General features: G+C 33.7%; 1 protein-coding gene across 10 annotated transcripts in view; it reads left to right on the top strand.

The window, feature by feature from the left end:
* The first annotated feature begins 83 nt into the window (after nucleotides 1-83).
* LOC133195555 (sarcolemmal membrane-associated protein-like) overlaps nucleotides 84-20,399 on the top strand; it is a 39,178-nt gene continuing 18,862 nt past the window's right edge. For 5 of the 10 annotated variants that reach the window (XM_061331435.1, XM_061331439.1, XM_061331434.1 and 2 more), the window contains exons 1-17: nucleotides 129-217; nucleotides 4,371-4,588; nucleotides 9,998-10,154; nucleotides 12,205-12,271; nucleotides 13,771-13,861; nucleotides 14,975-15,142; nucleotides 15,386-15,463; nucleotides 15,629-15,691; nucleotides 15,821-15,958; nucleotides 16,239-16,407; nucleotides 17,115-17,345; nucleotides 17,649-17,696; nucleotides 17,874-17,915; nucleotides 18,007-18,069; nucleotides 18,460-18,522; nucleotides 19,443-19,508; nucleotides 20,107-20,169. In XM_061331435.1, coding sequence (XP_061187419.1) covers nucleotides 205-217; nucleotides 4,371-4,588; nucleotides 9,998-10,154; nucleotides 12,205-12,271; nucleotides 13,771-13,861; nucleotides 14,975-15,142; nucleotides 15,386-15,463; nucleotides 15,629-15,691; nucleotides 15,821-15,958; nucleotides 16,239-16,407; nucleotides 17,115-17,345; nucleotides 17,649-17,696; nucleotides 17,874-17,915; nucleotides 18,007-18,069; nucleotides 18,460-18,522; nucleotides 19,443-19,508; nucleotides 20,107-20,169 — 1,738 coding nt within the window. In that variant the 5' untranslated portion in view covers nucleotides 129-204. Of the gene's footprint in view, nucleotides 218-3,108; nucleotides 3,163-4,370; nucleotides 4,589-9,997; nucleotides 10,155-12,204; nucleotides 12,272-13,770; nucleotides 13,862-14,974; nucleotides 15,143-15,385; nucleotides 15,464-15,628; nucleotides 15,692-15,820; nucleotides 15,959-16,238; nucleotides 16,408-17,114; nucleotides 17,346-17,648; nucleotides 17,697-17,873; nucleotides 17,916-18,006; nucleotides 18,070-18,459; nucleotides 18,523-19,442; nucleotides 19,509-20,106; nucleotides 20,170-20,399 lie in introns of all 10 variants that reach the window. The other 5 variants (XM_061331433.1, XM_061331430.1, XM_061331432.1 and 2 more) reach the window with 5 other exon arrangements.

Here is a 20,399-nt window from a genome sequence, read left to right as displayed (position 1 = left end):
TAATATGCTCTTTTTGCTCAAAAGTGCACATTTATCTACGTTAAAAATATTCTTGTGAATTATGTATATTTTCTAGCATATTGTGAACCAGACCTATGAATTATTTTCCACATTGAAATTTGTAAGTTGTCTTTTTGCTTAGAGATTTTCTTCAGGAAAAAATTCAAGATGGCGGATTATTGAAGACTTGAGTAGTCCTGAAGTATGAGTATGAAAGGTAAATACGTTGCCATCTTAGTTGTTTCTAAAACTTTTTAGTTTTTGTGTAAAAGTAACAATATTTTATCTTATCAGCATTAATCAGAAACTTGCATTGGATTAAGTTATCGCTGAACCAGGATGTGTTTTTATTGGTGTTGACTTTTGTCCATTTCCTCGACTTAAGAAAATCACAGTTGTTCTTAATCTTAGCACTGATCGACGTCACACTTGTTTAATTTCTTTTTAGTTAGAATATAAATTATTATTGTGTTTTGCAAGTAAACTGCAAATGTGAATGAAAACATGAGTATGGTAACAGATGATGACACTTGTGGAAGTTTTACAAAATTATAAACAGGTGGTTTTTCTTGTTCTTGATACTTAACGTGTTAGGCCATGGTTAAAGAAAATATTGAAAGAAATATCGTAAATTGAGTCATTGAAATTGTATTTTTATTAAATATTGTCTGCATTGTGAAAGTGAAACATAAACAACTACTACTTTTTTCGAGGTTACTTTCCCAATAATGAAGCTAACCTAATTGTGAAAATAGTGTAAATTACATTGTAATCGAAAATTCAATTCAAAGAATGTCACAATTTATTCACATAGTTCAATAAACTCATACACATATTAGTAAAATAATGCTTGCAAGAATATTACTGTAAACAAAGTTGTGGAAAACTTTTCCAGATAGCCAATCATTCGGACTAATTGGCAAGAAGACAAAATAAGCCAGTCCATATGATTTTAGCCAGTCCGAAATCTTAAGTCACAAAAATACAAAAAAACAAAACAAAATAAAAACAAAAAAAGAAACAAAAATACATAACATTTATTTACTTCATAACACATCTTTTACTTCGTATTAAAATAACATTTACTCAGTCTCCATTTCTAAATCCTTGTCCGTTTTCGGTTTTTGCATTTTTAACACAGAACTACATTTACCCCTTTCGGGGAGGTGACAATGTTAATTCAGCATAGTAAACCTAATTTTGTTCAAATGTTTATGCATTGTGGAATTTATATCAACCTAGAAAATGTGTCTAAAAAATTTAAAGAAATTCTGTGCATCGAATGAAAAACCAAAATATGGGACAGTATGGAGTACTAGCAGCTGACTAGATTTACCACTTGCCCCAACTGATTTGAATTCTTTCTGTCGAGATTTTTCATATTTATCTTTCCCTTCATTTGTTACTTTATGTTTTTAACTTGGTTTTGCTCCAGTTGTAAATTTAATGGGCAACAAGGCTAAGCTGGTTCGTTTTCATTAGCCTCGATATCATGTAAAGAAGTATTACGCAGTCGCACTTCATATTTATACGATAATTGGGCTGGAAAGTGTGTGGATGATAACAGGAAAAACAAAAACAGACTTAACCTTAAAAAAAGGCCAGTCATTTGGACTGACATAGATGGTGTTTTTTACCACACGTGCATTTTTAATCGGTTTTGCCGGCATGACCGTCAGTTTTCCACAACTCGGACTGTAAAGCAATACCAAAACAATTACACCATAACTATGTGCAGTTTTGGTTCTTTGTAATAGATCTTGTGTTATCACTAGCTGCTCGGACTATGTGATCTCCCTACCACCCTCTAAAGTGTTGAGTGTGCAGAAGGGATTTCCTGTTGCGTAGTGACTGTATATTTCACACCTTTGTGTAAAACAGTGGATTTGTATAAATTCAATCTCATTTATGCAATATTATGTTGTTAAATAACAGTTACTTAAAAAAAAAACACACCAGAGGAGTGGGTGTGTTCCTGAACCCTTCCAAACCCCATTGAATGCACACACTGTTTACTACTGAGTTAAATTAGCATTGGAAATGGCAACTTAAGTTACAAAAAAAGGGAAAACATGACCTTAATTTTGATCATGATTATGGTGCTGTTTATCGATAAAATAATCCATTGTTAGGAAAATTCTTTTTCTTCTCTTTTCATGATAATGTCTTTTTATCTACTCACAAAATTATGTTGCTAAAATTTCCCCTACCTACATGACCTATATGTAAAATAGATTTGCTATTAGTAAATAAATATGCTTAAATTCGAATCCAATAAGTATCAGAAAGGGAGTTCAATCCAACCTTGTTCTTCACATGGTCATTAATGTACATGACTGTCTTGCCTGTTCTATTAAGGTTCATTGATACTCTGATAAGAGAGATAACTCTTAATGACATAAATGTCTCTTATTCCTTTATAGGGTTTGTCCAGTTGAATTGTCTTTTTTGTTTAATTTTGCCTCGCAAGCTATGGTACAATAGTTTGTATTTTACTTAAAAGATACATTAATTTTATTTCGGAAAATTATAAAAGCTAAGGCAACATTTTATATGAGTGAGCAGAGGGTTTATGAACCTTTAAACTTTTTTTTAAATATGTGTAAGTAACCATGTTTTCTTTTTTCCAACATGTGCCTAACAGTTACACTGTAAAAGTAGTATCAAATATTGTAAATATACATGTATAAATTATCGCACTGAAACTTTAGCACAATCTTTCTTATGAACTGATATTCATTATTCATAAATTAGAGCATTTAGAGCCAAGATTTTTCTTGTATATCAGGTACATGTACATATTTTAAAAAAGCAAGAAAGAGAGAGAGAAAAAAAACTGATTCAATCTAAAATGGTGGAAAATGCACCTCCCAAATGGGAGGGGCACCCCCCCCCCCCCCATTCACAGGCATCTGGCCTCAGACAGTTCTTTGGGCTTTGAGAAGTGTATGCACTGAGAAACACCAAGACACACATTGATACATAAGGAATGGGAAATAGCAAAAAAAATTTTAGAATCAATTATCTAATGTAATTGAAAGCAACTAACTTTTGATCGCCAGTGACTATGTTCTTTTATTAATACATTTATTTGTAATTGTTATTCAGAATTCACAGCAAGAAGTTCCAATAGGACTAACTAATAGACTAGGATGAATGAGTGTGAGTTATAACACAGAATCATGTAAATAAGGCTTTGCAGGGCTTTTATCATTAGTCAACAAAATTTTACTTATAACAAATTCCTTAGCAATAGTTGATAACATTACAATCCATAGTTATGATGATAATAACTTGTATCATGAATGGACATATCACAGGGTCCTAGAGTAACACTAGTTATTATGTCAAACTAACCCATTCGGGAAAGGAATAAAATCTAGAAACAGATCTTTAATATCTTACTTGAACAAAATATGAAACAAAACGTCAGAAAAAAGGTTTATCTCAACAACTTCAGCATGTTCAGTAAGTTGAATTTTCCTGATAATGTTCATTGACCACTATTTTACAACTGGTCAGAAATAAGATTGGAAAAACAAACCAATGCAATCAACACTTGCAATTCCAGATTGTAAACTAATATAATAATACTAATCTTAATTAGTAAAAATATGCATGCCTATAAATCTCTTAAACAGTTAAGCAGACATTTTACGTAAAAGAATTGAACACACAAACAGATAATGGGTTTTGTGTTTTATTATTGCTTGAAATAATTAGGGGGAAACATTCTGTTTAAAAAATAAAGTACTAGTAAGTAATTAACCATGCTAAAGAAATGGGGAAAAAATCACATTTTATTTTCTCATATGGGCAAGTGAATTTAGAAGTTGGGCAAATGAAATTCCAGATTGTGCTCTCCCATGGGCAAGTGGCTTTTAAAAAACTTCTAGACCCTTTGATTCATTATTGCTTTTAATGTAGTTGTTCATGATACATAGTTGTGTCATTGAAGAATGCTAAGTCACCAACTATTGCTACAAGATACCTTTAGAGGATTTTATATCATTAATGGTTAACATGGTGGTTGACTAATGATATAATATGATCATAAATGGATGGAACTGGTCATCTATCAATGATACATATCACTGCTAAATTTTATATCCTTACTTTATGAGATTTTATCTCATATGGGATTTTTTATCATTAATAGACACACAGAATCTCTAATATTCAATATAAAATTCATAACTTACACAATAAATATCCAAATCTATTTGAAATGAGCAATTTTTTGTACATGTAATAGATGAAAAAAGTCCTGCAACGGCTTTATTTTCCAATAGTCTGTTTCATTTAATACCTATTGCTGTAGCATTGATAATGAATGAAATATTAATATATACATTTATTTTGGTTTAAAGTAGATCCGGGCAGTGACTATCGTGAGACCATGTCCAGTGTGGTGATCCTGTCCTCTCAGCCCAACTCCCACCCATTCCAGGAGCGACATATCTCACTGATAGAGCCCGTCAAAATCGGCCGCTCCGTCGCCCGGGCCCGACCCGCCTCTAATAATGGCATATTCGACTGTAAAGTTTTGTCCAGGAATCATGCTGTGGTGTGGTACGAAAATGGCAAGGTAGGTCAAAAACATTCAATATTTGTATATATGTATATATCTCGTTAATTGACTTGGTCTCTTCCTTTGTTTTGGAGAAAAGGTCCTAAAAAAGTCTGTGGTAGACTGATTTTACTGCCCAGTCTCTTTTTTTAAAATCACTTTGGATTGTTCTCTTCTTCTGGTTTGGAAAACTCATAATAACTCAGTTTATATAAGTATCAGTTTCTTTACTGGGACATGAAGTGGATTGATCATGTTGATATATACAGGTTCTTGGCTGTTCCTTACATTACAAGAACTAGAAGTAAGGTATTGTGTTAGAGATGTATGTTCCTGATGTACAGCTGTCAGTTAGAAATGTGTGGTATTTATAGGTTTCTATGATCTGTTTGTTACTGAATACAGGCCAAATGTAAAGAACTCGGACAATGTTCATTTAAGTAAGCTGATGCTTAGAATGACCAGGATTGTGTATATACCTGATAGAACAGGCTTATGCAGGTGTTGTGTCTCTAGGTCAGATGTTTTACATGTTTAAGTAAAGCATGAAGATTCAGAGAGGAAGTGGAGCTTTATAATGTAAACCTAGGTACGAATATTGTTTCAAGAAAAAAGCAGAAGGGTTTCTCTGACTTTCTACATTACTAATAATGTGCAGCACTGAATTAAGCATGATGATTGCTTGTTTGTTCTATGCTGGATGGATATTTTTGAACAAGAAATGAGATTTCTTGGCAGTATAATGAGTTCGTTAGCTTAATTGCAGTCAGTAGGTAATTGAAATGGTTGATTAGGCTTTTAATTTTCTTTTCTTTTTTTTGGCAAGAAATGAAGTCACCTTAGAACAGGTTTATTTTGAACAAAGTACAATGGTATAATATAATGTTGATGTGCTCCTTGCTTGCATCGCTGTTTTATTGCAGATTTAGTGAATTAGGTGAAGAAAACTTGCACTGAGCACTTTAATGTCTTATTAATATTAGATCGTGTACTTGTATAAAACCCTCTGTCTGTCTTGTTTATCAGAGAATATATAGTCAGAGAAATGAAGTGTTCCCCTTCAAAACCTGTACTAGGTAATGATAAAAGAGTTTCTTCCCTTTGACATGTTTAAGTAAGGTTTTGTTTTTAAAAAAAGAAGAGTCTGTTAAGTGTAAAGTTAACACGTATGCATCTGAAGATCAAGGTATGAGTAAGGCAGAAAAACTTTCACAATCTGTAGTTTCCAGTTTCACAGTAGATAAAATTATTGTGTTGATGAAAAGGATTAAAAATTGAAGTGTTTTGACCTGAAGTGATTATTCCAGTATTTTAATAGAAAGCTTTAGATTCTAATGGAATAGCTTACTGTTGGTTACTTTTGAATTTAACCAACTGGAAAGAATTACAATAGAAAGCATCTAACAAGCTATGTTAAAGTCCAGGAGTTCGTTCACTGTTGTAATGAATTAAGCCTACTGAGTGAAGGGGTCTCTGTCTTAATATGTATTCAAGCAGAAAAACAACAACAAACCACTACAACAACAGATTGTAGAGATTTAGGGTTTATTCCTTTAAGATATTAATTATGTAAAGATCAGAGGCTAGTGTACATGGTGCAGGAAGAAATCCTTAAGGGTCCTGTTGTGGTAGTAGGACTGTTATGAATTAATGGTCAGGCAGGACTGTTATGAATTAATGGTCAGGCAGGACTGTTATGAATTCATGGTCAGGTAGGACTGTAATGAATTAATGGTCAGGTAGTCTATGGAGATGCACTGGATTTAAATGAAAGAGTTCTCTCAGATGAAAAATGAAGAGGGATATACAGGTTGATAAGTTATTAAGATGAAGGTTAGTCATGCTAACACTCTATTAGGCTTTATGTTGCTACAAGCTATGTGATGCCATTGTGAACACTATGGCAACATCCTTTAGCTTCTATCAGCTAGAATTTATTATAACATCTCTTTGGTCTTAAGTATTACATGTGGCATCAAATGATAAAATTAATTCATATTTCTAGTAGGTGTACTACAGAAAAAATATATTAGTAACACAATGAAAATAATATTGGCCAAATTTTAGTCCTTTAATAGAATGCTTACTAAAGGGCTATGTGAAGAACTACCCTTCAGTAGTCCTCTGTCATCTAGTATTCAGAACATGCACTAAAGGAAGTACCAGCCTTCAGTAGTCCTCTGTCATCTAGCATTCAGAACACTCACTAAAGGAATTACCACCCTTCAGTAGTCCTCTGTCATCTAGCATTCAGAACACTCACTAAAGTACCATCCTTCAGAAGTCCTCTGTCATCTAGCATGACTAGTTGTCATTACTCTGTTATTGTCCAAACTCATTAGCTGAAGCTGGGAATGATGATTACACTTCATCAATTTGAATGCTAAAAAAGGCAGCTCAGCTGTGACAATATGTTGTAATATGCAGTAGATGTATTACCAGAAGATGTAAACAGGACGATGGCTGGACATAAACCAGTAAAGTGAGTCACTGCTGAAGATAAACCTGCAAGGGTATCATATTCAATGGTCAATGGATCAAATATATTTAATAGGCATTTTTCCAATGCAGTAATTACAGTTGCTCAATTATAAAATATACATAAATTACCCATTCTTGTATTGGCATCAGGATTGAGTTTTTACATGTATACAGTGGAGTTTCCTGTTCTTTGATCTTATGACCTTGTACACAGGTAATCTATTGGTCAGATCTGATATTTCTTGATAATATGCTGACATCTTGGGAATTTTTTCTCAATTTGTGCCAGATTTCTCGTTCTCTTGAGTTCTCCATTCATACTGCTTGTTCTGTTGTATTAAGTAAGAAGGGTAGCTTTGTGAAGACAGTTAGATCTGATATTGGTAAACAGTTTGGCTCCAGGACTTCTGTCTTTCCTCTTACTTATAGATTGTTGATTGTTTTTCGTTTGTTTTCCATTATGTTAGCACTATCTACTTAAAGCATCTCTTTTCTCTGTGTTAGTAGCAGTAAAAAATCTTTGAAGTCTCTGTCCATTTTTGACATGGGTCAGATGGATCCTCATCGCAATAGATACTACTTAGATCTTCTGACCATAACTCAAGTATAGCCTCAGATGACTACATTGAAGTAACTAGGTCCTTGTCTGATCTTTTGTTTTAAGAGTCATCTAAGAAGTCCTAAGTGTGCAATACATTATTCTGGTTCATCTTTAATGGCTGGACATCATTGTCTCAATAATGGGTTCTGTACAGACAAATAAAGTGACTGATTTCCTCATAAAGACGTTAAATCAGACAGGATTTTAGTCTTCAGAATAAATACTTCTGGTATATAATACATGTAATACATTGATTGATTGTCTTAAAATTCTGAGTTTTAATGAGCTTTATAAATAAGTATTACAAATTGTTAAAGAACTGTGCATATGAAAAGCTGTTGAAGATGTTTTACCAGTGGTAATGGTAGAAGATACGCAAATATTCATTGATAACAAATACAAGCTCCATAGAAGCTACTGCTTTTGAATGCAGATTGAATATGTATGATGAACACAAATTTTCAATAAAATACATGCATTACCTTGATTATGTCACATTGAATGGGTATATGTAGCATTCTTTTTCAACCTAAATACTGAGAAACAGAATGTCAGTGAATCTTGAGGGAGGATATTTATGTTTCCATGAAGCAAGCTGTCTCCTATCTTCTGACTTAAGCATTCAATTTTAAATTCTTTTTACTGTTTCTTTTCCCTGTTTGTTTATCTCATTCTCAACAGCCTTCATTTCTTAAATGCTTTATCTGATTTCTGACACTACAGACTTTGTACAAAATGATACAAAAAATCATTCATATCTCTCTCCGACAGACTTCAAATTTTGGCAACCTGTTAGACTGCCCGCAGGGAAAGGAGCATTTTTCTGTTCCTCCATTCATCTTATGATCAACTTTTGGGAGTATTTCACCTTATAGTGTTGGACTCTGTTTAAAAACATCAAGTGATATTTGTTATTAATGCAGTGAATGCATGTCTTTGTTTATCTGTGTGTGTGTACAGTTACAGTAAACACACTGTGTGTTTGTTTGTAAGGAAAATATGCCTGATGTTACTCCCCAGGAAAAGGTAGGTCCCGACGTCAATCTATAATATCTGCAGTAGTTTATGTAAAGTTTGTTTACTTGGTCTTGTACTAAGTGGGTTCATTATATATATGGAAAGGACATAATGAGGAAAAAGACAACACAGAAACTGACGTGTACTGCATCCAATTATCCAGTTTCTTATATAGATTTGTGTTTGAACTTTAACAGCAGCCAGATATATCTCCAAAAAGTTTCAAGAATAATCTCCATATTTTCTAAGTAATGATTCTCTTTCCTAATATAAGTACCAGCTGATTCAATGTAAACATCTCTGTGTATAAGTCATTGATTAATCTATTTTCTCCCTAATTATGTTTGCTAAAAATGTACAAGAACCCTTCGTTAAATGCTGAATAATCAGGAAAAAGTGCACTCAATGAAGGAACATAAGTTGAGGCTTTGCTCTTTCAGTATTGCTGGTATAATGACGTCATTAACAAATATGATAAACCACATTATAATGTTCCATGCTGGTACATTGAGGCTTTGATTCAGGTTCTTCAGTCATTATTGATGTAGAGCTAGGAGATAAATCTAATCATTAAAATTTCCCCAGTCACTGATAATCGGGGTGTTTTTCTTTTTATAAAGTTTGATGTAATGTTATCAATATTAATGGGAAGTTTTATAAGAAATTTTGATGGCTTGAATGTTAAAATGTTTCTTTGAAACTGACTTAAGTAGAAAAAAATCTATAGGCCTGTATATCCATAGAAATTGGTGATTTGAGTAATAAAGAGTAAAAACTAACTAAAACCAAATCAACCTAATTCAGTGGTAATACATGTACATTGTGTATGTGATGTTTTTAAAATATGATTTAAAATATCATGATAATATGGCCCTTGTTTTAGGATTCAAAGATGCTGAATAAATTAAAATAATTAGCAGTGAGGAAGTGCTAATAACTATAATTAGCAGGGAGATAGAACTGATAATTGATTAGTACAAAGGTAGCTAGATGATAATTGATCTAAGAGAAAGTTGCATGCAGTTGAAGTGACTCAGAACATACTGAAAACACGATGAGTTGATGTACATGTATATTTTAAATAATTTCAATGTTTGGTCTACTAATCCTGAGTTATTCGCCTTGTTTTACCTCATCTAAAGATTGAAATGTGAATTCATATTTGAATTCAGTTTTAGAAAATTGAACAAAATGTAAAAGTTGAGATTAAATTAAGTCACTGTATTTTTTTTTCATCTATAGTTTAATTTACCTGGTGAATACCATTAGTTAAGTTTTACAAATTATACAAGTTGCGATATGTGTAATTATCTTTTCTTCCTTTTCAGTTTTACCTGAAGGATACCAAGAGCAGTAATGGCACGTTTATCAACAACCAGCGCCTCAGTCGTGGGGGTGAGGAGAGCGCCCCCAGGGAGATATTCTCCGGGGACCACATACAGTTTGGTGTGGATGTCATGGACAACAACAAAAGAGGAGAAAAAAGTAAGAGTTGTCTGCCCTTGTCAGGTGTTAAGCTTCAGAGAGCTGTGGATTTTTATATTGGTTTTCAAAAAAAAAAAAAAAAAAAATTAAATATTATCAGATGATATAACTCAAAAATGGTGAAGACATTAGTCATGTTAGTGGAATGTGCTACAAAATTGTAACACAGGTAATCTATGTATTCCTCCAGCATGCTAGAGGTTCATTGTGAGACATTTTTGACTTGGCACCTTCAAGGTATACAGAGACAGTATGGGAATAGCAATTTTAATGAATTAATCAAATAAATTACAAAATACATGTTTAAGAAATCCCAGACTTAAGCTGAAATGTGGCAGATAATGAACCTTTTGGGGTTTAGCGATTAAAGATTACAAACATCATAAGGAAAAAAAATGAAAAAAGTAATGTAACATGGCCAGGTAGACAAGACAGAGACAGTCTGAGTAGAGCTTGGAGCATTGCTTATTAATCAATGGTATCATCAAATGTACCTGTAACTTCTCTGTATCAGAAGTTCTCTTAACTCAATAATTGAGGAATTGAGTAACATAGGGCCAGGTAGACTAGATGAAGAATGGACTAATTCTTAATGACTTCTCCAAATGTACAAGGAACTCTCTCGGAGTAAAAGAAGTAGACTTTTGCCCTTTCTAGCAATCTGAAGGAATTAGATCTAAGAAGATCGCAAGCTCAGCGTCTGTGTGTGTGATGATCTGTCATTGATTGTTTGCTATTAATAGCACTGTGAAATCCCAAAACAAATCTTAGTGGCATCTGCCAGTTTAATGAATTACAAATGGGAGAAGATAAATGCACTTGCAAATTGAAAAGAAAATGTAATTACAATGTGTACTTTAAAAATTAAAAAATGTATTCTAAAAAACTCAAAAAACCCCATTTTCTTTGTAGTTATAAATTTTAAAGAATTCCCTAAAAACATAGGTTTTATAGATATTTGGGTAGCCCTGAGTAAAATAAGACGTTTGTCAAGATGGTGAGCATAGTTAATTGGTTTTGTCAGAGGTTAGTATGAAATCTATGTGTCTGGTCTCTTACCAGTAATAACCTACACAGTACATAATACTGTACAAGAATTGCTTAGTACAGATGTATATATATAGCAGATATAGCTCATCTATACCAATAGCTAGGTCAGACAGGGTTACATGCTGAATAAAGAGTCAAACTACTTTCATATGCGAGCAGTTAATTAATATCCACAGCTTTCTAAAGCATATCAAATAAATTTGTAAAGTATCAACAAAAGTTTTTCACTTGGGCCAAAAGTAAAAAATTGGTAATATTACATGAAATTATATATGACCTTTTATCAAATCATCGGTACTGTAAAACATGCTTGTAGAAAACTGGCTTATAATGAATTGACACTTATTAGCAAAGTGATTTTCCTTTCCCATGGCTTTAAAATATATTGTGAACTTAATAGATATAACGAATTGCAATTATAACAAAGCAAAATCGTCTGTCCCAGGCTTTTTTTTATAAGCATGTTTTACTGTATTTTAAGAGATAATACAGATCAAGTGGTGGGTGCATTCTTTTAGATCTTTTTTTTTTCTGACAACATTACTTCCAATCTGTTGTTTCATTTGATCTATCAAAGATACATCATATTTGGCCAAGGTGAAGTCAAAGTAACACATTCCAGGTCAGGTCAGATCAAAGTTATGTCAAGGACAGATGACAGATATAATATTTTGGGATGTGGTGTTTCCAAAACACATTTTAATTTAAAGTTTATTGTTCAAATGTGATAGAGATATCAGTATTCAAGATGAAAAGCATTTTATTAAAAAAGACTATTAATGTCAATACATGAAGACATTGGCAGATGAAAGGCACTAGCAATCTACATTAAAACTTAACAGCCTTAGTATCACAAAAACTCTCTGTGTTAACCAATTGTTCATTATGTTTAGAGAACGAGAAATATTTGAACTTTGAATCTGTCAGTGTGTAATAATTATTTTAGATATGTATATGTGCAGATTGCAAAAGTATTCATTGTTTTTTCGCTTTCTTTCAGTCACACATAACTGTATCACAGCCACTGTAACACTATTTCACCCAGACGGACGGGAAGCTAGGAATGTGTAAGTTATCACTCAAACACACACACAGACAGACAGACATAACTGTATCACAGCCACATATAACTGTATCACAGCCAAGGTAACTTTATTTCACCCAGACAGACTGGAAGCTAGGAATGTGTAAGTTATCACTCAAACACACATACAGACAGACAGACATAACTGTATCACAGCCAAATATAACTGTATCACAGCCAAGGTAACTTTATTTCACCCAGACGGATGGGAAGCTAGGAATGTGTAAGTTATCACTCAAACACACACACAGACAGACAGACATAACTGTATCACAGCCACATATAACTGTATCACAGCCAAGGTAACTTTATTTCACCCAGACAGACTGGAAGCTAGGAATGTGTAAGTTATCACTCAAACACACATACAGACAGACAGACATAACTGTATCACAGCCAAATATAACTGTATCACAGCCAAGGTAACTTTATTTCACCCAGACAGACTGGAAGCTAGGAATGTGTAAGTTATCACTCAAACACACACACAGACAGACAGACATAACTGTATCACAGCCACATATAACTGTATCACAGCCAAGGTAACTTTATTTCACCCAGACAGACTGGAAGCTAGGAATGTGTAAGTTATCACTCAAACACACACACAGACAGACAGACATAACTGTATCACAGCCACATATAACTGTATCACAGCCAAGGTAACTTTATTTCACCCAGACAGACTGGAAGCTAGGAATGTGTAAGTTATCACTCAAACACACATGCAGACAGACAGACATAACTGTATCACAGCCAAATATAACTGTATCACAGCCAAGGTAACTTTATTTCACCCAGACAGACTGGAAGCTAGGAATGTGTAAGTAATCACTCAAATGCACACACAGACAGACAGACACACATAACTGTATCACAGACGCACATAAATGTACAGCCATGGTAACACTATTTCACCCAGATGGACGGGAAGCTAGGAATGTGTAAGTAATCACTCATACACACACAGACAGACAGACACACATAACTGTATCACAAACACACATAACTGTACCACACACAGACATAACTGTTTCACAGACACACATAACTGTATCACAGCCACTGTAACTTTATTTCACCCAGACGGACGGGAAGCTAGGAATGTGTAAGTAAATACTATACACACAAACACACACACAAGATGCAGCAACTCGGTATTCAAAATGTAAATATTAAGAATATCTCGAAAAATTATCAGTCGGTAAGGTATGTTGCGCGTGTCCTTAAAAATTGAAAGGCTCTAACTATACTGAAAATTTCAAAATTTAAGGACTAATACTATCAACAACAAAACAAAAATAGATGGCAGAATCTCTCACCAGCATTCAGCAAAATACATAGGGCAACATGAGGGGAGAAACAAGCAAATGTACTCCAATTGGTCATAAAAGGGAAAAAAATATTTAACAGGGATCTTGTAAAGGAATTCTATTTCTAATCTAAAATCATTGTGTATATGCATACATTTGTTTCTTTCAGATATTCTGAATCAGGGCAGTTTGCTAATACAGTGTCTCCCGGAGTCACAATACAATCTCAGGAACTTTATCAGCTGGCTCAGTATTTACAGGTAATTATCAGCTGAATCAGTGTTTACAGGTAAATATCAGCTGGCTCAGTGTTTACAGGTATTTATCAGCTGGCTCAGTATTTACAGGTATTTATCAGCTGGCTCATTGCTTACAAGAACTTTATCAGATGGCTCAGTATTTACAGGTAATTATCAGCTGGCTCAGTGTTTACAGGTAAATATCAGCTGGCTCAGTATTTACAGGTATTTATCAGCTGGCTCATTGCTTATAAGAACTTTATCAGATGGCTCAGTATTTACAGGTAATTATCAGCTGGCTCAGTGTTTACAGGTAATTATCAGCTGGCTCAGTATTTACAGGTATTTATCAGCTGGCTCATTGCTTATAAGAACTTTATCAGATGGCTCAGTATTTACAGGTAATTATCAGCTGGTTCAGTGTTTACAGGTAAATATCAGCTGGCTCAGTGTTTACAGGTAAATATCAGCTGGCTCATTGCTTATAAGAACTTTATCAGATGGCTCAGTATTCACAGGTAAATATCAGCTGGCTCATTGCTTATAAGAACTTTATCAGCTGGCTCAGTGTTTACAGGTAAATATCAGCTGGCTCAGTATTTACAGGTACATGTATTTATCAGCTGGCTCATTGCTTATAAGAACTTTATCAGATGGCTCAGTATTTACAGATAACTATCAGCTGATTCATTGTTTACAGGGACTTTATTAGCTGGCTCAGTATTTACTGTATCTTTATCAGCTGGCACAGCATTAACAAGTAACTGTATTAGGTGGCTCAGTATTTACTGTAACTTTATCAGCTGGCACAGCTAAACAGGTAACTGTATTAGGTGGCTCAGTATTTACTTTAACTTTATTAGCTGGCTCAGTATCTTATTGTAATTTTTGTCTCTCGTGCTCATCAAAATGCTTAATTACATTTAGAAAATTTATTTATGCAGTGTAATTAGACTTCTCCTTGGTTTTTCCTTTTAAAGCTAAAACATGTTAATTTTTTTTATAGCTAATTGAAATAGACATATATCAAAACTTATTTCAAGTGAACAACCCAGATCAAGCTCCAAGTAATCATAAAATTCAAGTTCACTTTGAATTTGTCACCTCCGCTGAAATATGGCTTTTACATTATAGGAGGCTCTACACAGGGAGAAAATGTTGGAGCAGAAACTGGGCACGCTACAGCAGCTAGTGGACAACACACAGGAGGCGTCAGAGAATGGGTGGCAGGCGTTAATAGATGAGGACCGGCTACTGTCACGTCTGGAGGTGCTAGAGAACCAACTACATATCTACTCTAAGGTCAGACCACCAGTCAGTGGGAACTAGGTTTTATTCAACTTTTTAAAGTTTTAATATCTACACTTGTGGGAAATATGGGTTGGAGGCGTGAATGATGAATTTGGATAAGATTGAAACATTTTACTAATGACAAAATACACAAAAGCTGTATGTCAGGGGAGAAAAATTCAATGATTCATTTTAAAAGAATTATATTTTTGAAATCTGGATATAACTCTAATTGCATTGTGTATTTCCTTGTAGAACCATGCAGAAGATACTCTACGCCAAGAGGTAGTGACTCTACAAGAAGAAAAGAACACATATGAAACTACTGCCAAAGTAAGAATTCTGACTGTAACACATACGAAACTACTGCCAAAGTAAGAATTCTGATTGTAACACATACGAAACTACTGCCAAAGTAAGAATGCTGTCTCAGGTAACACTGTACCATTGTTTCAACATGTATTAAGTTGCCTTACATTCTTTTCATTGCTCTTTCAGGAATCTCTGAAAAGAGTTTTGCAAGAAAAACTCGAGGCTGTCCGGAAACTTTCAGACCTTGAGGTAATGTGCAGAATGTGAAGCCTCTCTTTCTGGCCTTGTTGATCCAATAATTCATTAACAGAAGATGCAGTATATTACAAGCTGCATTAGTAAATGTTAGTTTTGTATCTATGATTTGATTATTTGCAGAGATCATTACATAACACTGAGGATGAGTGCGCTCATTTGAAGGAAATGTGTGAGAAAGCTCAGGAAGAGCTCCAGGCTCTGGCTGAGAAGTATCAGGACCAACAAAAAGAGGTCATAGAGATCCAGGAAAAATTACAGGTAAGTCCTAAAAATAGTATCAGGACCAACAGGAGAATTATACATGTAGAAGGCATTAACAAATGCATAATGTTCAGAAAAACAATGTTTTCTACACCTCAATGTCTATAATGACAAGTTTTTTTAATGGTTGAATATTGAAGAAATAGAGCATGTTGACCTCCAGTATGGTGGCCAGTGGGAAATAACTTGCTTTCACAGATATTATATCTATCTATGGGTCATAAAAACAAGTATAATTTTGATAATGTCTAGTACTGATGAGTTGTTATGTTGACAGGAGGCGGAGAGGCACCACCTGGAGGAGGTGGAGAAGCTCCGCCAAGAGAAGGAGGATCTGAACGAGAAGTTGGAGGAGATGATCCGCCAGGAGACCATCCTCACCGCCAAGATGGAGTCTATACAAGCCGACAATGATATCGCCATGGAACAGCTCGCCGCCATGAAAGGTAAACCATTACTAAGGCTAACTACCATGAAATACCATAATCCATTTCAAAGGGGGACAACTGGATCAATCGTTTACTGTACAACAATAGTATCACACAAATGGTAGAAGTACTTATTTCCATCATGTGTTAATTTTGAACACAATTCGTAAGGTTGTAATTATGTATCATACTTAAAATTCTGATTGCAAATTCTTGATGTCATTTAATCAGCTATTTTGCAAGGCCATTTTTAAAATAATGTTTCTTTGCCCTCTCCTGACTCAGGATAAAAAAATTGGGTTAGTAGGTAGGTGGTAAAAATTTTTTTCCAGAAGTTTTCAACATCAATGCTGAATGTTCAAAATCTATTAAAATTGAAGGTACTTGTATTTATAAACTTTAAATATTGTTGTTGTCTGGATGAGAAAACTCTGGAATAAATGGAAAAATAATCATTTCCTGGAGGTTAAAAAAAGATTTGAGTCCGGCCATTTTTAGCCAGTCGGTCGGGAGAGGGCAAACAAACAATTTTTTATGATGACCCCAAAGAAACTGAAGATCTGTAAGAAAAATATGATTTGCATTGGATAAAGGAGCATTGTATTTAATTATCTTTTATATATATTTAATATCATGCTACTCAGTTTTTATGTAGGTTACAAAATGTAAATACTCTGTGTCATCTAGAAATGACTTTAGTTGAAGATATTGTTCCCTATTATCAGAAAAACTAGAGGCAATCAAAGAACCGAAGGAGAATGTAATCGAGGAAAACGGTGAGGGTCTGACGAACGGGGACAGGACGACGGACGAGGTTATCAACACCAGTGATAGAAAGGTCATCGTAGGAGACGACATCAAGATCATAATGACGGACGATGAGAACGATAACAAACTAGAGGATATACACAAACCAGACAACTTAAACAATGTACAGAACAATATAGATGATGTGGGTCAGTATTCTGAAATAAATTTACATGCTGTCAAATTTGATAGATTTGCTTGTATAAAATGTTCCAAGATTTGAGGTATTCATTAACTTTTTTCCCCTTGAATACTTGTTGCTTTGAATACTGATTATACTAAAAAATACTCTCACTGATAATCTTTTCACTAATTTCATGAAGATCTGGAAAGTTATAATGCTGTTAAAGTTTAATGGAGAGTTATGAAGGTTATACAGTGTTAGGTGTTTAAGATGACGTTAGATGTTTATAGAGACAGATGTCTTACACTGTATTCACTGTGTGTTTCAGATTCCATGAAAATTAACTCAGAAAAAAGCAGTCCAGAGGACATTCAGGGTAAGACAACTATTATGGGCTTTGGTCAACTATGATAGACAAATACATGGATGTGTTTTTCATGGAGATGAAATATAAATCAAATTTTAAACATAAAGTACATCTAGATGTGCCTGTGTTAAAATTTAAAGTTTCACCCACTAACTCAGTCTCATATTGATTAATATAATTTTGCAGGAAAACTGAGAGATGCACAGAAGCAGATAGAAAAATATAAAGGTAACACACATGGACAGAGGATCGTGTTTTAAGTTCTAGTATATTATAAAGTGGGATATTTTTTGATGTTTTATTTTGTATTTTTAAACAGAATTGATCAGGGAATCAGATGTTAAGATGAAGGAAAGTTCTGACAAGTTAGAAGCTGTTCAGAGTAAGTTATATAGTTCTATGTGTGTATTCAAATTATAATGATGTCTGTGTTAAATGATTGGTCAAACTCCAGTATAAAATAGCTAATCACTCGTCATTGACAAATGATTTTTATTTGAACTCAAAATGGGATGGACTCTGCTGCCTTACAGTCATGAATAAAATCCCCCTCCCTATAATTGAGATTAATGTTTAAAAATCAATTAATATAAAGAATAATTACTTGATATTTAACCCTGTCAGATTAATTTTATAGAATATAAACATGTTTTTACTGAGCAAGTACTGTAGCTTGAATATTATCAGAGAGAAAGCTTCCATGAATATGAGTAAACCTAATCTGCATTTAAAGGAATTGTAAATTATATTGTTTGATTTTTGGATTTTGTAGAAGAACTTGAACGAGCAGAAACTGATGCTAAACAGTACATTACCAAGATTGCCTCGTTAGAAGGTCAGTACGTGTGCCAGATTTCAGTGTTTTGTAGGCTTTACACAGCTAGCACATTCATTGATACATCATCATGTTAAAGTAGCAAGTTAATATAAAGATTTTATGATAAACTTAAATGTGTTATAGAAAACAGACTCATCTACAAATAGTAATGTTGTGGTTTTGCTTAGAAATTCTTGTTTTAATTTGCATAAATTTTTTTAAAGCACATTGCATTGATGCATTTGTTGGGTTAAATAACTTTTATGTGATTTTCTTGAAATTTTTATTAAAACTTTTTTTTTGCATGGAAAGTTGACTTGTTCCTTCATTTTCTTCATAAAGATACTCTGTCAGTATAATCTTTTCAACATTGATCAAGTTTCCCTCAGTAGACAATATATTTCAGACTATTTTACTTCTAAACTTTTAGTAATTAATAGCTGTCTTGTATAATGTCTCCACTACAAATCTCTAAAGAGAATAACTGAAGTTTTACAGAGGAAATTCTGGTGAAGGGGAGCACTAGTCTAGATTACACTAGTGTAGATGGAAATGTTACTAGCAAAGATAACTTCATTAAATATAATTATGTAAATGGAGTATCTTTAAGATTAAAAAAAAACAAAAAAACAAGGATAACGTGAAAAAAATTACCTGGTTAAATTTTTGCAGTCTTAAAAATTATTGAAGTAACTTGATAAGATTAGCTCTTATAAGAATATTTGTTTCCAAATGTTCACCTTGGTGGACATTTGTCAAATCATTTTTTTAGGTGGTAAGGTTTTCTGGTTATACTCCTCCAACCACATACCATGCTGACCCCCCCCCCCCCCCCCCCCACACACACACACACACATATATGCCATCATTTGACTACAGCATGTACTGACTTGCTTCTACACACCTCATCTGACTCCATATCATCTTTATTCATTCAGAAAAGCTAAAGCTGTCGGACTTACACTTGAACTTAATGATGGAAAATACCATGGCAGATCTGAAGCGTAAGTCTTCATTTCACCCGGGGGTGGATCCAGGGGCATGTGACACTAGGTCACATGATCTAGGGGAGTTAATCTAGTGGACAGATGTTTTTCATTATGCAAGAGATGCTTATGCAAAACAGAATAGGTTGATGAATATAATCACCTGCATATTTTATGCATAATTTATCTAAAAACTTTTTTTTTCTAATTTTGGAGAAATGGATATGAAGAATTTAATGATATAAAACTAAATATTTGTAATACAATAATTACACAAGAATTGAGTGATCTTTCAATTTACAGAATCAGAAAGAGTACTTTTATATTACATTTTATTAAGTTACATGTCACAAGGAAAGTTAGGATTCATTCCTTGAAATGTTTGATCCACCCCTTTATTTCCTCAGCTGTCTTCGTGTCTCCTTGTTTCTGTTTATTTATTAAACTGTTTACTGATTTCTGGCTGAAAAATATTTCTGAATTTTGCATGCATCATTTAAATAGACTTTTGAATGTAAGTCCACTTTTCTATCTCACATTGAGAAAAAATGATAAATATGTAGGTAAATGATGATATAATGTCTAATCCGTGAGTGTGATGTTTGTATCTTTACAGAACAGCTTAAAGTTTCCCAACACCAAACTGATAATAGCTCAGGGCTCATAACAGAACTACAGGGTAGGTCAAAATTAAGCCAAGAAATTTAGTAACCCTTAAAGGATGAATAAAATTGAAGCAGCATCAAATCCTCTTGATGTCTTTTTGTTACTGTAGATCAATTAATTTTTGTGACAGAATTTGTGACAGAAATTTTCATATCAGAATTCTTTATAACTGTAAAATTTTACAAGGAATTTTTCTGGGGATTCCAAAAAACTTTGCTATATCTATAAATTCGCTATATCTCT

This window comes from Saccostrea echinata, unplaced genomic scaffold, assembly GCF_033153115.1.
Source record: "Saccostrea echinata isolate AGI-Se365-2 ecotype Australia unplaced genomic scaffold, CSIRO_AGI_Sech_v1 ptg000029l, whole genome shotgun sequence".
Lineage (NCBI taxonomy): Eukaryota > Metazoa > Mollusca > Bivalvia > Ostreida > Ostreidae > Saccostrea > Saccostrea echinata.
The sequence above is the reverse complement of the archived record's forward strand: the minus strand, read 5'-3'. Positions and strand labels throughout refer to the sequence as shown.